This window comes from Vipera berus (assembly GCF_964194415.1).
Source record: "Vipera berus genome assembly, chromosome: 3".
Taxonomy (NCBI): Eukaryota; Metazoa; Chordata; class Lepidosauria; order Squamata; family Viperidae; genus Vipera; species Vipera berus.
The window spans coordinates 167,589,630-167,608,093 of record NC_138204.1 but is presented as its reverse complement, the minus strand read 5'-3'; the positions used below and the strand labels follow the sequence as shown (position 1 = coordinate 167,608,093).

Below are 18,464 nucleotides of genomic sequence, written 5' to 3'. Positions count from 1 at the left end.
CATCTTGCCGGCAGCAGACCCCTTGTGTCTGTGGATGTGTTTCCCAGGCCTTGCCCATGTGGAGCCAGGGTAGTAAAGGGAGTTTTGGGTTTGAGCTCAAGTTGATTTGGAAAGAAGGTGAAGATGAGTACTTCTAAATTTTAATTTTAAAGCCCAGGGGAGTGAGAGAAATGTGTGTATGTTTCTGTGTGTTGAGTGAGAATAACCTTTTCCCAATCACAGTTAGGAAAGGCTCCCTCTGGCCTTTCCTAACCACAGAAAGGATCTGTTCAAGTGGCAGACCCTGGAAAGGATGGGGGTTTGGCCAGAGTGCAAGACCTTTTGTTAGGGAAAGGGAGAGGCTATGTGCAAATGGAATGAGAGAATTGGATTTGGACAACCAGCTGGTAAGGCCCTGTAAGCAAAGCCCATCTGTAGGAGGGGCTCATACTAATGCACAAAGCATAGGTCCTCCCAGACTGAGTCTGAAAACTGACGGCAGGTGAGGAAGAAGGAGGTGCCTGTACCTGTTGGAGCTGAAAGCACCAGGTCCTCCCCAGACCCCTTTTTGGTTGGAAAGGCGAGGGGGGAGTGTCCCCTAGGTAGGAGGGGCCCATACTTCGTTAGGGAACTGAAATCCTCCTAGGTATTTTTTGTCTGTGTGCCCAAAAACTGATGGCAGGGCGGCAGGGATAGTGTCGCTAAGAGTGGCTGGGCAGTGCCGCTAGGACCCGACTAAGCCGATTGAACCCCACATCATAAGGGGAACATGGGTAGCTGTAGTTCAAGGGTCGGAATTAGGACACCCATTGGAGATATGCTCGAGGCATGGGACGAGAGGTGAGTGCCTGTTCTGGATGGTATGAAAAAGAAGCGAGCAAGACAAATTTGTGAAGAATGGGCTTTGCTCAGGGCTTTGCTGGGAAACCAATTTGGCTAAATAAAGGGAAAATAAGAAACTGTGAAAATAATAAGTGCCAATTTGGCACTTAAAGGGAAAATAAGAAACTGTGATTCTCTCTCTGTGTCCTTCTATGCAACCATGTGGTATGTTTAAGATCTGTGCCTTCCCTAATTTATGGTGGTAATGGCCAGGATGTGTAAAACAAAGACTTCTGTTTCCCTTTTCTGTTCTTTTCCTTGTCTTTGTTTGTATATGTGTGTCTATGTCTTTGTGTGTGAGGTAAATGTGACTGTTAATTATCTCTAATCCAAAGAGAATTTTTAAAAAAAAATTCTGCTAGAGATTCTGCTTAAAATAAGCCATCAAAAGAAAATTTCCTCATTCTGTTTGTCTGGCCAACAGAGTGAAGAAAAATGTTTTTTTCTTCTTCCTTTGTCTCTGTACTCTTAAGAACAGCCCAAAGTTAGCAGGAGGGAATGTTTTAAGTTCATCTGCTGGAAAAGTTTCACTCTTGCATTTACTGTATATGTTGTAAATGGGATTTATCTGTCTATCCTTTTCCTGAAACATGAGGTGTGCCTAGCTACAAGAGCCTCCTGAAGCTTAAGTTTGCTTGTGTAGGGAAATAATCTTCTTAAGTTACTTTTCTTATCCTATCACTAATTGGTGAAACTACTATGAAGCTAATCCTGAAACATATAAGCATTTTTAATCTCTAAATAATGTGGTCTATTTTAGAATAAATGTTAAAGGTAGATTCTCCTGTCCCCGGCAAATTGCACACCTTAAAATATTAGGCTTTTAAAATTATTTGGAGCGACGGGGAAACGAAGAAACGAAAGTGATCGCAGGAGTTTCGATTTTTTTTTTTGGGCCGAAAACAGTGGTTGGAGAGGAGAAACAGCTGTTTTGTTCCGGAGTGAAACTTGCGGGAAAGTTTCACTCCGGAACAAAACAGCTGTTTCTCCTCTCCAACCACTGTTTTCGGCCCCCCCCCCAAAAATCGAAACTCCTGCGATCGCTTTCGTTTCTTCGTTTCCCCGCCGCTCATCTTCCTTTTCGCCTCGCCCGTTTAGTTTGAGCTGCCCTCCTTCGCTCCTCCCACTCTTCCCCCCCCGTTTTCCGATATTATGCAGGCCGCGCCTCTTTGTCCCCAGGGGGCACCCCCCCCGTCCCTCTCCTCTATGAAACGAAACAATCTGCTGCGTTCCGCCAGTAGCGCGGCCGGCGAGGATGGCGGACGAGGGCGCAACATGGCAGCGGCCGAAGGAAAACACCGACGGCGCAATCCTCAATGTCTTCGTTTACGACCGGCGTCGGGACCAGTCAAATGGCGCCGCAAAAGCCCTTCAATGTCATCAGGAAAACTATGGGGGTTTCCGTAAGGCCGTCCTCCAGGTAACGTTAAGGGAGGGAGGCGAATTAAAATGCGCCGTCGTTCGTGGAGCTGCGCCTCTGGTTTCGCCGGCGGCGTCCTCCCCACCCTCGCGCTTCTTTTCTTCTGCCTGCTTGCCCGGGCCACGCAGCGCACCGGGAAGCAAAATAGGAGCTTTTGGAAAGGGACAGCGAACGGTCAAGCTAGAAAGCCGGCGGTAGCAGAAAGAATATGCGAAGCTGCTGTGTATTTTCTTTTCCTGGATCCCAGTAATGACTTAAGAAACAGTTTACTAAATAAATTTGAAATACCGTATGCTTCCTGCGTGCTATTAGGCTGCTTAGGTTGGGTGTGTGCGTGTAGGGGGGGGGGTTTGGGGGAGGGGGGGAAATCGTTGTATTGATTGTATAATCATCGGTATTTTTTCCATCACGTGATAATAAAATTTGTTCTCCTTACGCTCTTAATAGTAAAAGTAATAATTTAAAACAGCTGACGTGCAAATGTCAATTAAAAAACCCCGTTTCGTTACAGCCTAGCTCAGCTGTCGTAGCATAAGTCATATATGTATTTAAACGTTTACTCACGCGTGGTAAAACCGGTTCAGTAAATTCCTAAATGTAAGGAAGCAGATTCAGTCTCTCTACACTGTGAAAAACTAAAATGAAATCTTCCTGCAGATTGAGTGTATAGGTCTTGTATCTGTGCAGTTTTACAGAATATGAATATGTGAATATGACTTATGCAGACGCTTGGATACCTAAGTGAGTCAGGCTTTTGTAACATGTCTTTTGGCAGAATTTTTCTGGGAGATGACTTTGAGTTTAGTATTGAGTCAATTAAGTCCCCGCAGTTTTCTTTTTCTTGGCAAGAAGTGATTTGTCACTTCCTAGGACTGAGAGAGAATGATTGGCCAAAGTTACTCAGCTGACTTTGTGCCTGAGGCAGGAATAGAACTCACGGTTTCTAGCTTGATTTGTAGTTTCTTGTTTCTAGCTTGGTTCCTTAACTGCTACAGCAAACTGGCTCTCTTGACAGAAATAATAGTTCCCGTATGTTTCTTACAGCCAACTAACAATACTTTTTCTTCTGCAATTTTCAGCATAGTTTTATAATTGTAACCATAATCTGGGTAATTTTAGTGTTTTAATATTTTAATTATTTTTACTTTTTTTATTGAAAAGTTTTACAGTACATTTTAAAAAAAACCTTCCCTCCCCTCCCCCCCACTTCCCCCCACCTCCCCATAGAGCCCACCCTTTCCTACCCCCCCCACCCCCCCCCACTTCCCAGAGCTGAATACAGGGTATTGCCCCTAACAAACTTGAACTAAAATATGCTAACTATCTATGAATACACTTTAAATCCTAACGCACTTTAACTCCCATTAAACATAGCTAAATAATAATACATCTTGTTGAATTCTAATACTCATTCATATGCTAAATGAAACTTTTTAGTCCCATATTTATTCTGAATGTAATCAATCCATCTTCTCCATTCCGAAATGTATCTTTGTTGCAAGTGGTCTTTCAAATAAGCTGAAATTTTTGCCATTTCTGCTAGGTTCGAAACCTCTTCTATAGTAGGCAGATCCTCCTTCGTCCAATATTGCGATACCAAAAGTCTTGCTGCTGTTATTAAATTCAACATCAATTTAATTTCTATAACAGTACAGTCTGTAATAATACCCAACAGAAATAACTGCGGAGAAAACCTTATCTTTTTCTTAAATATCTTCTGCATATTCCACCAAATTTTAATCCAAAAAGCTTTAACTTTTTTGCAAGTCCACCATATATGATAGTACGTTGCATCGTCACAACCGAACCTCCAACATTTAGGTTGATAATTTGGATACATATATGCTAATTTTTTGGGATCTAAATGCCATCTATAAAACATTTTATAAAAGTTCTCTCTTAAGTTTTGTGCCTGTGTAAATTTTACATTTCTGACCCAGATTTTTCCCCAAGTATCCATCATTATTGGCTCCTGAATATTCTGGGCCCATTTTATCATACAGTCCTTAACAAGTTCCATTTCTGAATCTATTTCTATCAATGCGTTATATATCCTTCTTACATGCGCTTGACTTTGATCTCTAATTTGTTTTACCAAATTTTCATCAGTTATTGAAATACCAATTTTCCGATCTTCTTTCCATCTAGCTTGTATCTGCCCATACTGAAACCAAGTTTGTACTATCTTTTCTTCTTTTAAAATATGGAATGGCTTTAGTTGCCATACATTCCTTTCCAATCTAAGAATTTCTTTATATGTGATCACATCATGTTTGAATCCCAAACTTATATTTTCTATCGCATGTTTAGGTATTGCCCAAATTGGTATTTTATAATTTAACTTATATTGATATTTTTTCCAGACTCGCAACAGGGCATACCTTAATATATGTGTCTTAAAAACATTATCCACCTTTTTATCATACAATAAATATGCTTGCCAACCATATAATAAATCACATCCCTCGATATTCAGTATTCTTCCTTCTGTTAAATTGAACCAATTACTAATTGTCGATAAAGCCGCAGCATCGTAATATAATTTAAAATTGGGCATTTTAAGACCACCTCTTTCACGTATATCTTGCATTATCTTAAGTTTTACTCTCGGTCTTTTCCTTGCCCAAATAAATTTATTAATACCTTTCTGCCATTCCTCCAAATTTGAATCTTTTTTAAGTATAGGTATCATTTGAAATAAAAATTTTGGTAAAATACTCATTTTCACTGCTGCAATTCTTCCCAATAAAGACAATTGTAATTTTCTCCAACTGTCTTAACTCTTTTTGTGTTTTTAGCCATAACAATTCATAATTATTTTTATATAATTTCACATTTGAAGCTGTAATATATACCCCCAAATATTTAATTTTTTAACTATTTCAAATCCCGTTAGTTTTTTTGGGATTCCTTTTGTTCTATAGTCATATTTTTAGACAATATTTTAGTTTTTTGCCTATTTATCTTAAATCCAGAAACTTGTCCATATTGCAAAATTATTTCCATTAAATCTATAACCGATTGAGTCGGTTGACTTAATGTAATAACCAAGTTGTCCGCAAGCACTCTTAATCTATAATCTTGATGTTTTATTTTAATTCCCTTTATTTTATTTGAATCACGTATCTTAGTCAGTAATATTTCCAATGTTAAAACAAACAGCAATGGTGACAACGGACATCCCTGTCTTGTACCTTTTTCAATTTTGCAAGCTTCTGTTAAACTACCATTAATTATTATTTGAGCTGTTTGTTTCTGATATATTGCCCTAATAGGTTGTAAAAACTTATCCCCAAACTCCATCTTCTCTAATACTTTTAATAAAAATTGCCAATTTATGAATAAGGGTACCTCTATGGATATGGTGTGGGATGCTAGCAAGGCCTATATGAGAGGGGTGTTGATATATATGAATAATAAACATAGACGTGCTGTGGAAGCTAGGAGGAAAGAACTGGAGAATGAAATAAAGGAAAAAGAAAAGGCTTTGATTTTGAACTCAGAGGATGTGAAGACTAAGGAGGCTATTAAACTGTTAAAAGGACAATTTGATAAATTAATGGCTGACCAAGTGGCAACCAATCTGCGGTTTGCCAGGCATAATACTTTTTGCAACGCTAATAAACCAGGTAGATGGTTAGCTTATAGATTGAGGAAAAAACAAAGGGCTTCTAATATAGATAAGATTGAGCATAAAGGAAGGGTTGTGTTTCAACAGGACCTTATCAAGGACGCTTTTGTGGATTTTTATTCTAAATTATATGCTAAGGAGAAAATTAATGAAAAAGACATTGATATATATTTGGAGAATGCTAGCATCCCGGTTCTTACGCAAGCACAAAAAGAGGGGATTAATCAATTGATTACAGAAGAAGAAATTTTTACAGCAATTAAGGAACTGAAGGTGGATAAAGCACCAGGTACGGATGGTTTGACTGCGGCCTATTACAAAAATTTACAATTAGAAATGATAAAACCGTTAAAGGAACTGTTCCAGACAATCCAGAGGGGGGGAAAGGTGCCACCGTCTTGGAGAACAGCTTTTATTTCCTTGATTCCGAAGGAAGACCAAGATGTTACTCAAGTTAAAAATTACAGACCGATATCGCTTTTAAATACAGATTACAAGATATTTGCTAAGGTTTTGGCTAATAGACTGATGAGGGTTCTGCAACAGGTGATTCATGGGGACCAAACGGGATTTATTAGTGGTAGGCAAATGAAAAATAATGTGAGGCATATAGTTGATGTGTTAGAGTTTTTGGAAAGGAACAACCAGATCTCTGCGGCGCTAATTTTTTTAGATGCTGAAAAAGCTTTTGATCAATTGAATTGGCAATTTTTGTTGAAAGTTTTAGACAAAATGGATTTTGGGGAAAATTTTGTGCAACCGATTAGGGCATTATATCAAAAACAAACTGCCCGAATTATAGTTAATAATAGCTTGACAGAAGCATGTAATATTGAGAAGGGCACAAGGCAAGGGTGTCCGTTATCGCCCTTGTTATTTGTGTTAACATTAGAGATATTATTGGTTAAAATACGGAATTCGGAAAAAAATTAAGGGGATACAAATTAGAGATCAGGATTATAGATTGAGAGCATTCGCAGATGATCTGGTTGTTACAGTGACCCAGCCAGAGAACTCTGTTGTGGACCTGATGGAGATAATAACACAATATTATCTGGCATATGCAGCTCGAGAGGGGACACGAGGCTGGTTCCTGGCGGTCATCTCCGCTTCTCTGAGGGAGGGTCACTTCCCCACCGCCTTGAAGGAGGCGGTGGTGAGGCCTCTCCTCAAGAAGCCCACCTTGGACCCATCCTCATTGAATAACTTTCGTCCAGTCTCCAATCTTCGCTTCCTTGCGAAGGTTGTTGAGAGCGTGGTGGCGCACCAACTCCCTCAGATCCTGGATGAAGCGGTTTATCTAGACCCGTACCAATCGGGCTTCAGGCCGGGCTACAGCACGGAGACGGCATTGGTCGCTCTGATAAATGATCTCTGGAGAGCCCGGGACAGGGGCCATTCCTCTGTCCTAGTCTTATTAGACCTCTCGGCGGCTTTCGATACCATCGACCATGGTATCTTGCTGCGACGCCTCAGGGGACTGGGAGTGGGAGGCACGGTTCTGCGTTGGTTCTCCTCCTTTCTCCAGGGTCGCTCGCAGTCGGTGTTGGCAGGGGGACAGAGGTCGACCCCGAGGCCTCTCGCTTGCGGAGTCCCTCAGGGGTCGGTCCTCTCGCCTCTCCTGTTCAACATCTACATGAAACCGCTGGGCGGGATCATTCGCAGCTTTGGAGTAGGGTACCATCAGTATGCTGATGACACCCAGCTTTTCATCTCAACTCCAAACAACATCAGTGATGCCCTCGACGTGATGTCTCGCTGCCTGAAAGCGGTCCGGGAATGGATGGGGAGGAACAGGCTTCAACTGAACCCGGACAAGACTGAATGGCTGTACGTACCGGCAAGCCAGGATACTCAGAACATCCCATCCCTTAACATCGGGGACAAGTTACTACCCCCTGTTGATAGGGCCCGCAACCTGGGTGTCCTCCTTGACTCGCAGCTCTCCCTGGAAGATCACATAGGAGCTGTGACCAAGGGGGCCTTCTCCCGGGTTCGACTAGTTCGCCAATTACGGCCTTATCTGGACCTGGATGCCTTACGTACAGTCACCCATGCTCTTGTGACCTCTCGCCTAGACTACTGTAACGCTCTCTACTTGGGGCTGCCCTTGAGATCCACTCGGAAGCTTCAACTGGTGCAAAGTGCAGCGGCACGGACACTCTTGGGAGCCTCCCGATACTCCCATATCACACCTCTCCTCCGTGCACTGCACTGGCTTCCAGTTGCCTTCCGTGTGAAGTTCAAGGTGCTAACAATGACTTACAAAGCCCTACATGGCATGGGTCCGGACTACCTACGGGAGCACCTTCTGCCAATGTCAGCACCCCACCGTCCTGTGCGCTCCCACAGAGAGGGCCTCCTCAGGGTGCCACCGCTCAAGGAATGTCGGCTGGTGGCCCCCAGGGGGAGGGCATTCTCAGTGGGTGCGCCAGCCCTCTGGAACAGCTTACCAACCGAAATCCGGATGGCCCCCGACCTCCGCACCTTCCGGCGCGAATTAAAAACTTATCTGTTCCAGCAGTCTGGCCTGGCCTGATAGCTCTAATCTGGGGTCCCAGCTTGTATTTTACTATTGTTTGTTTTCACTATTGTTCATTCTGTATGCCTACCTTATTCTGTACACCGCCCCGAGTCCCTCGGGAGAAGGGCGGTTTATAAAAACAAATAAATAAATAAATAAATAAATAAATATGGGAAGGTTTCTGGATTTAAAGTTAATATACAGAAAACCAAAATTTTGGCCAGAAATATGACAGTTTCGCAAAAGGCTCTCTTAGAAGGATTAACTGGATTTGAGATTGTTAAAAGGGTTAAATATTTGGGGGTGCTTTTGTCGCCCTCTAATACAAAGTTATATAAAAATAATTATGAAAAACTATGGGGGAAAATTCAAAAAGAATTGGAGAGTTGGGAAAAATTGCAATTGTCTTTGTTGGGACGGATTGCAGCAGTGAAAATGAATGTCCTGCCTAAATTTTTATTTTTATTTCAAATGATACCGATTCTTAAGAAAGATTCTAATTTGGAGGAATGGCAGCGAGGTATCAATAAATTTGTGTGGGCAGGGAAAAAGCCACGAATTAAACTTAAGATTATGCAGGATACTCGTGAGAGGGGTGGGCTTAAAATGCCCAATTTTAAATTATATTATGAAGCTGCTGCATTAGTAGGAATAAGTGATTGGATTAATTTGACACAAGAGAGATTATTAAATCTTGAGGGCCATGATTTGTTGTTTGGCTGGCATGCATATTTGTTGTATGATAAGAAGGTAGTCAATGTGTTTAGAGTGCATATTTTAAGACAGGCATTGCTGAGAGTCTGGAAGAAGTATAGACATAAGTTAGATTGCAAGATACCACTGTGGGCAATTCCAAAACACGCAATAGAAAATATACATGCTGGTTTCAAACATGATGTGACTACGTACAAGGAGATCCTAAGTTTGGAAAGAAATGTCTGGTGTTTGAAATAATATAGCCTCTTGCGAGAAGAGAAGGTTGTTCAAAACTGGTTTCAATATACTCAGTTACGGGCCAGGTGGAAAGAAGATCAGAAAAATGGTTTTACAATGACTGATGAAAATTTGATAAAGCAAATTAGAAATCAGGGACCAGCACATATTAAGCGGATATATCTTGCGTTGATAGAGATTGATTCAGAAACAGAACTTGTTAAGGATTGTATGATAAAATGGGCCCAAAACATCCAGGAAGTTATCACAATGGACACGTGGGAAAAGATTTGGGTGAGGAACGTAAAATTTACACAAGCTCAAAATCTAAGAGAGAATTTTTACAAAATGTTTTATAGATGGCATTTAGATCCTAAAAAGCTTGCAAGTATGTATCCGAATTATCAGTCTAAATGTTGGAGGTGCGGGGACGAAGACGCAACATATTTTCACATATGGTGGACTTGTAAAAAGGTTAAGGCTTTTTGGATAAAAGTCTGGTGGAACATGCAGAAGATTTTTAAACAGAGGATAAAGTTTTGTCCGCAACTTTTTTTGTTGGGAATAATTACAGATGCTACAGTTGTGGACACTAAGTTGATGTTGAATTTTATTACGGCAGCAAGACTTTTGATAGGTCAGTATTGGAAGAAAGAGGAACTGCCGACCATAGAAGAGTGGACTTTAAAGGTTTCCGACCTGGCAGAGATGGCGAAGATTTCGGCCTATTTGAAAGATCACTCGCAAGAACGCTATATTATGGAATGGAGAAAATGGATTGAGTTTATCCAGAACAAGTATAGGGTTAAGAAGTTTCATGTAGCATTTGAATAAGTCTTCTTTCTTTTTTTCTTTTTTTATTTTAGTTTCTTTATATATATTTAATATTACTAAGGTTTGTTTTATCCTATATAAGCTAGAGAGTGATGGATTTTAGAGTTTATAGTTGTTAGTATATGGTTGTTTATGATTGTTTTTTTTTTACATATACCTTGTATTTAGCTCTGGGAAGTCGGGGGGGGGGAGGGGGGGAGGGGGGAGAGGTAGGGGGGAGGGAGAAGGGAGGGGGAGGGGGGGTTTTAAAGAAAAAATTGTGTGTTAAAACTTTTCAATAAAAAAAAAATAAAAATAAAAATTGCCAATTCAATTGATCAAATGCCTTTTCGGTGTCCAAAAAAATCAGCGCTGCGGGGACTTGATTATTTCTTTCCAAATATTCTAATAAATTTACAATATGTCTCACATTATATTTCATTTGTCTACCACTTATGAATCCTGTTTGGTCACTATGAATCATTTGTTGCAAAACCTGCATTAATCTGTTTGCTAAAATTTTGCAAATATTTTATAATCAGTATTTAAAAGCGATATTGGTCTGTAATTTTTAGATTGGGTAAGATCTTGATCTTCCTTTGGAATCAACGTTATAAAAGCTGTTTTCCAGGATGGAGTCACTTCTCCTCCATATTGAATTGTTCTAAATAACTCCTTTAAAGGTTCCACAATTTCTAATTGTAAGTTTTTATAATAAATAGCTGTCAAACCATCTGTTCCAGGTGCCTTACCCACTTTTAGTTGTTTAATTGCTAAAATAATTTCTTCAGCAGTTATTAATTGATTCATCCCTTCCCTTTGCTCTTGTGTAAGTATAGGGATATTCACTTCTTGTAAATATCTATCTATAGCTAAACCTTGAATTGTATCCCTAGCATATAATTTTGAATAAAATTCTACAAAAACCTTTTTAATAATATTTTGCTGAAACACCTCTTTACCCTTATATACTATTTTGTCTATATTATGTGATTTTTGTTTTTTCCTTAACAGATAAGCTAGCCACCTACCTGGCTTATTAGCATTGTAAAAGGTATTATGTTTAGGATATCGTAAATTGGTTGCCACTTGATCTGCCATCAGCATGTTAAACTGCCCTCTTAACAAATTAATTGATTCTTTCACCCTCTTGTTAGATGGGTTCAAAATAAAAGCCCTCTCTTTCATTTTTATTTCCTCCTCTAGCTCCTTACGCTTATATTCCAATCTACGTCTGTTTATTATTCAAATATATTAGAACTCTTTTCATATAAGCTTTACTTGCGTCCCAAACCATTTCAATTGGAGTACCCTTATGCATATTTATAGTAAAAAATTCTTTCATTTGTTTTTTACATTCTTCCACATTTTCCTCATATCTAAACAAATTTTCATTTAAACTCCAGGATCTCCTGTCTCCCTTCCCCTGGTCCAGTTCCATCCATACTGGACTATGGTCTGATAAAGTTCTTGGACATATCTTAATCTTCTTAACCCTAGGAAAAAAATCATTAGTAGTTAGTACAAAATCAATCCTAGAAAAAGATTGATGTCTATCAGAAAAAAAAGTAAAATCCCTTTCTTCCATGTTTTGTTCTCTCCAGACATCTCTCAGTTCCAAATCATCTTTCATATCAAAAAAATATTTAGGCAATCTAGCATGATTTGGAGTACTTTTAAAAGGTCCTTTTTATCTTTTTGTGTGTCCAACACTCCATTCCAGTCTCCCATTAAAATACACGATTTATAATCCCATTGAATTATTTTATTATGAAGAAGTTTGTAAAATTCTCCTTGCTGTTGATTGGGTGCATATATTCCAATTAAAAGTGTTTTCTTCCCTTCTATTAAAAGTTCAATTATAATATATCTTCCTTGTTTATCTGCTTCAATTAGATTAGCTGTTAAGTCCTTCACATAAATTACTCCATTTTTCTTGTCTGGAGCAGATGCAGTAAATTGTATACCCAATCTGGAATTTGTCAAATATTTTTGATCTGGTACACGAATATGCGTTTCCTGCAAACATATAACATCATTTTTAAATTGTTTTAAACACTGAAATATTTTCTTTCTCTTTTGTGGAGAGTTTAAACCATTAACATTCCATGTTAGAAACTTTGTCGCCATCTTTTGCGACTTGAAGCTTTCGGAGCGTATCTTGCAGATCCATAAGCACCTGCCTCTTTGGTCTTGCTCCTCCCACTGCTTCATTATTAATGGATTCTTGAGCTGTGATTATAGGATACTGTTTCTGTTGTTCTTGTTGTTGTTCCTTTCGTCTGGTTGCAGCCCGTGTCATTCTTTGACTCTGGTTCTTCTAATGGTGCCAGGGGTTGCGCAGTTTCCAGAGTTTGCTGTACTTCTTTTACAATCAGCGAGGTGATTTCTTCACCTTGCTGTATGCCTTCCATTTGTGCCTGTCGTGCTCCTTCTTCCTTTCCTCTTTTAAATTCTGGGGGTGGCGATGAACCTGCTTTCAGTACGTTACAATAAAAATCTCGTGCCTTCAGAACTGTATTAAGACGATATCTTGTACCTGCATAATTCACCACTATCCCTGTTGGTATCTCCCATCTGAACTGGAGCTGTCGTTTTTTTTAATTCATCTGCCAAGAAAACAAACTCCTTTTTCTCAAAATTCTTGGTGGAATTTCTTTCAAAATTAAGATCTCTTGATCAGCCACTTTAAATCTGTTATGATAAAAAGCTTGAATAATCGCATTTCTGATCATTCTCTTTGTAAAATAAGCAACCACATCTCTTGGTAAATTTCTTTGCCTAGCAATCCAGGAGTTGACACGAAATATTTTATCTATTTCCATTATAAAATCTTCAACGCGCCATCACAATATAGGCGCCACAGCCTTTGCTAATATCTCTTCCAGGTTTTCTTGTGGGTTTTCTTTCAGACCTCTTATCCTCAAGGCAAACTCCATGTCTCTATATTGTATCATTACCACCTCATCATCAATCTTATCCATTTTATTCTCAGCTTCACACATTTTAGCTTCCAGTATCAAGTTACTTTTGTTAACTTCCTCCACGCATTCATCCAAACGCTCAATACAAACTGCCAACCCCTGAAATGCCAGTAAAATATCCTCTCTTATTTCCTTATTTTTCTCATTAATGAGCTCCGCCATTTGCTCAGATTGAAGTTTTAAGGCCTCTTGTAAATCTTTTAATGTTAGTGTTGGTGGGGGTGCTGCGGGGGATGGCATCAAAGTCTGAAGTGCAGATTGTTGTTGAACTGGTGATGCCCCTGCACTTCTGGAAACGGGAGCTCTAGGCACTTTAGAAGCCATTTTAACACCCATTAACTTTCGTTTTTCACTTTCACTTTTCCACCCAATCCTTATAAGAAAGTCGCAATTTAGCTTAGAAACCCAAGTTGCAACTTTGTTACTTCCCTTTTAAATCTCAAAATCTTTTAAATCTCTTTTATACCAGCTTCAAATGTTTTAAAAAGAGTCTTTTACAGCTTTTAGAGACCCACTTTCTGTCTTCCTCCTTGGACTTCCCGTTTTCTCTAAAAATTCATTCTGGCTCCATCTTCCTCCCTTTCTTTTAAAGTAAACTTTGGAGAAGAAAAAAAAAAGTAGCACCCCAGAGTTAAAGATCATGTACTTGCTATTTCAAAATTCTCTTGCTCAGCTCTGTCTGCGTCCGAGTAATCCAAAGTTCAGTATTGAATGCAGGGATGGTTGCAGTGTCCTGCTCTGTTCTAAAGCCTTAAAACAGAGGAGTCCCCGAGTCCGGAGTTAAATTCAGGCTCCGACAGAGCTCTCACCCTTCAGCTCCCAGATTAATCATTCTGGGGGTCTAGGGGAGCTCTGCCTCTACCTGAATGCTCACCCTCCCCTCTTCTCCCGAGGGAGGGTTCCCAAACTGCGAAACAGCTGATTGTCGCTGTTTTCACGATTTAAACGGAATCAATGGGGCTGACGGTCGAAATGACCACCATCAACGGAGCCTTGCCACCCAGAAGTCATTTTTACTTTTTTTTAAAATTCCATTTATATCCCGCCCTTCTCCGAAGACTCAGGGCGGCTTACAAGCTTAGCAGTAGCCTTCATTCTATGTATATGCCTGCTTATCAGGGCTTTCACACACACCCCAAGCGGCATTATTACAAAGTCAGCTTATTGCCCCCAACAATCTGGGTCCTCATTTTACCTACCTTGGAAGGATGGAAGGCTGAGTCAACCTTGAGCCTGGTGGGATGCGAACCTGCACTAATTGCAGGCAGCTGGTGTTACTTAAGGAGGCATTAGCCCACTGCTCCACCAAGGCTCTTTATAACTTACTTATTTTATAGTGTGGAAAACGAAAATATTGGCTATTGTTCTTATATGCAAAGTTTAGGCCCAGGAGAACTAAATCAGGCCTCAGGAAAAAGTATTGAACCAAAGTTCGTGCTATACTCAGTTTTACAATCCGAAAGACCTATTTGTAATCAAAACTGCAAATGTACTTTACTTAATATGATTTTGCTAAGCTTGCTTGTTTCAAATATATTTAGAACGTAAGGACTGGAACTGTAAGAAATAGGGAACTGAAAGTAGCTGATAGATGCGGGTTCTAATGCTTGTGGAGTGCCAGGCTTCGATGAGCGTGGCGGGTGATAGCGTGGCTGATTATTTTTGTGTTGCTCCAATTGAACTGTTGTTGTTTGGTGTTGGTGTGTGTAGACTTTAAGGATTTGGGATTGTGGTGTTTGACTGCCAGCTGGTGTTCATGGATCCTGGTTTTTCATTGATGTGATGTTTGTCCCACATGTTGCAACAGAGCACAGTTGATTTTGTAGATTACATATTTACATAGTTTCTTTCATTCATCTGTAATTTCTCTAATTTGCCATAATAGTTATCTAATGTGGGTTTCAAATATATTGATCTCCAGGAGATAGTAATAACTATGAGAGTAGCATCATCAGCATACAGTAGCAATAACTATTGATGTTTCTTCCTTCAATTTTAAAATCATGCTTATTTTGTAATCCAGTTTTTCTTAATATATATTCAGAGTATAGATTGAATAAATAAAGAGAAAGCATACAGTCTTGTCCCACTTCTTTGCCTGGAGTCAAATGTTTTGTCATTTTCTCTCTAGATTCTGACTTGTCCTTTGTGTAGATTTCTACAGAATAATGAAATGTTCTGGAATTTCTATATTCCTGAGGATATTCCATAGCTTGACATAGTCAATTCAATCAAAAGCTTTTCTATAATCAAAGAAGCTTACATTGACTTTTTTGGATATTAGTTATAAATAACCAGAAGATCTGTCTCTGTAGAATCTGGGTCTTAAGCCAAAGAAATCTGAAAAGCTGTTACAGGAAATATTTATTGGATCAGGATTCCAACAAGATATTCTTTAATGTTTTTAAATACCTGAACCCCAATCTATCTATTAATCTTAGAGATTTACCTTGTACTTATAGGTATTTGGTATTTCCGCCAGAGAAACCTTTGTTATCACAACAACTGCTAGAAAAGAAATAACAAGTGAAAACTTTGGTAAGTATACTGTATTTATATGACAAATCAATTTTATACCAAGGTACTATGAATTAAATATTTAAGTTTTGCTATTATGTTTCATCAATGTTTGTCTTGGAACAACTACTATTTTTCTTAAAATATTGTTTTGGTTTTGAACTTAAAAAACACTAAGAATATGGAACATGATCAGGATTTCAAAACATTTCATAATCATGGTATGAGAATTGAAAATTAGATTTTTTTAAAAAAAATCTCAGTATGTGCATTGACAGGAATGGTTTGGGATGCAAATAAAGCTTTTATGAGAGGATATTATGCAATATCATAATTCAAAATGAGATTTAAAAATGACAAATTCCCAAAGAAATTAAATGTTTCTTTATCAAATTAAACTTTTACAAAAATAGTTGCTAATGTTAACAGTAAAAGAATGGAAATAAAAATGAATTATGCAAAGCAAAAAAACCTGAATTTGCAAATAAACCAGGGAAACTATTAACATATCGTTTAGAAAAGAAAAAGATATTGTAACTTCAACTGGGAGATACTCTGTTAATGGATAACATGGCAGTACGAAAAGTATTTCATCAGGATTGATTTTAGAGTCTGAGACTTGGAAAGACACAAATATAGGATTAATAACTAAGAAAGATAAGCTTTCATTAGGCCAGGAATTATAGACCAATATCATTAATAATGGCTATAAATTGTTTAAATGATTTTAGTGGATGGTCTAAAAATAACTTTACAAGAATTTATTCAAGGCTCAAGATAAATTTTTATTTTAAAGATAATGTTAGAATTATGTTTGATATTCTAGAATAGCATAGTGAAAATTGCCAATTAAAATCCAGATAAAATAGTATTTTTCTCCTGGCTTTTTTTAAAAATGTAGAAGAGTACAAAAGTAATCTTGATAAAAGAATGCAATAATTATTAAAAGAAAATAAAAGACATATCAGTTTTGGGAAAAAGAGAAAATAACCAAAAGTATTTCGGTCAAAAGTAATAAGAGAGGGCAGACTGGTTTATACCCAAGAATAGAGTAGCATTCCTGAAATCCGTGCTGTGTTTTCTGACCTTGCCTACAGTATCTTGAAGAGGTGACAAAGGTTAAGTAAAACAGTTTACTATAAAGTCCTTCACTTTAAAAAAAAACACTTCCAAAACTGCTCAAGAAAAGAACAATATACAGATATCCTTCACTTACCATCCACAACTGAAAATATCTTCAATAACCTATGTAGTGTAAAATGGATTATTACACACTTGACTTTTAGCATCAGTTTCTCAGTTCCAGCTTCAATTATTAAATGAATCACCGCTGGTTGTTAAGCATGACATCCTGTGACTGCGACTTGAGATTTCCTGCCAGCTTTTCCCCATTGACAGTGCTTCCTCTGAAGGTCACAAATGGGGATCATGTTAACCTGGGATGTTGCAACCTCCATAAATGTGTACTGGATGCCATTCACCAAAATCACGATCAGATGTCAGCCAAAACTTCAAAGACCAATTGCACATTATATCTGTTTTTCCAGTGTTGTAATTCGCAACAATCACTGAATGAATGGTCAGGAATAAGGACTATCAGCATAATTAAAAATCTGCCTTGTTTTGAACCAGCCAACCTTCTACATGCTAAGCAAATATCACAGCCACAGTGCTATGCAAACTCTATTATTAATGGGAGGTACAGAAAATACCAGAGTGGGTGGTAAGCATTGGCTTAGATTGAAGGGCCCGTCCTTCTGACAAAAAAGCAGGTGAATTGCAGAGATCAGCCTAGTAGCTGAAGGGCTCATCCCAAGAGCAGGAATACAGGTAGTCCTCGGCAGTGCTTTTTTTATAAAAGAAAAAGGTGCCGGAACTCACACATGTCATACAACCCGCCTTGCCTACCCTACAAGGTTCCATCCAAAAAAGGTGCCGGAACTCCGTTCTGGGCGTTCTATGACAAAAAAAGCCCTGGTTCTCGGCTTATGACCACATTTTTTTTTAAATTCCATTTATATCCCGCCCTTCTCCGAAGACTCAGGGCGAATTACAAGCTTAGCAGTAGCCTTCATTCTATGTATATGCCTGCTTATTAGGGCTTTCATACACCCCCCAAGCGGCATTATTACAAAGTCAGCGTATTGCCCCCAACAATCTGGGTCCTCATTTTACCTACCTCGGAAGGATGGAAGGCTGAGTCAACCTTGAGCCTGGTGGGACGCGAACCTGCACTAATTGCAGGCAGCTGGTGTTACTTAAGGAGGCATTAGCCCACTGCTCCACCAAGGCTCTTTTGAGACCAGAATTTCCATCCTTAAGCAAGATGGTGCTTAAGTGAGTGCTCAATTTTACAATCTTTTTTGCTATAGTTGTTAAAGGATTCATTGGAATTGTTAAGTGAATCGTAGCTGTTAAGCAAATCTGGCCTCCCCCATTTGACTTTGCTTGTTGAACACCAACTGGGAAGATCATGAATGACAATCACATGACTTGGACGCTGCAACTGTTGTAAATCCATGCCAGTTGCCAAGCAGCCGAATGTTGATCATGTGACTTGAGAGGGTGCTGTGATGGTCAAAAGAGGAAGGACCGGTTGCCAGTCACTTTTTTCAGTGCCACTCTTAACTTTGTACGGTCACTAAATGAATGGTTGTAAGTTGACAACTACCGGTACTTGCATTTAAGGTGATACAACAGAAAGCAATTTTGGAAATGAAGGAGAAAAATGTGATTGAGATCACTTTAAATGTGAGTGAGGCAATAATATGTGGCAATAGG

The 18,464-nt window shown here is 39.0% G+C and overlaps 1 protein-coding gene across 8 annotated transcripts in view; it reads left to right on the top strand.

The window, feature by feature from the left end:
- Positions 1–2,079: 2,079 nt before the first annotated feature.
- The window catches only part of SMCHD1 (structural maintenance of chromosomes flexible hinge domain containing 1), a 104,541-nt gene continuing 88,156 nt past the window's right edge, over positions 2,080–18,464 (top strand). For all 8 annotated transcript variants that reach the window (XR_014026105.1, XR_014026106.1, XR_014026107.1 and 5 more), the window contains exons 1-2: positions 2,080–2,281; positions 15,629–15,704. Coding sequence is in view for 5 of the 8 variants with exons in the window: in XM_081325135.1 (XP_081181261.1) it covers positions 2,117–2,281; positions 15,629–15,704 (241 nt within the window). In the remaining 3 variants the exon portion in view is untranslated. The remainder of the gene's footprint in view (positions 2,282–15,628; positions 15,705–18,464) is intronic.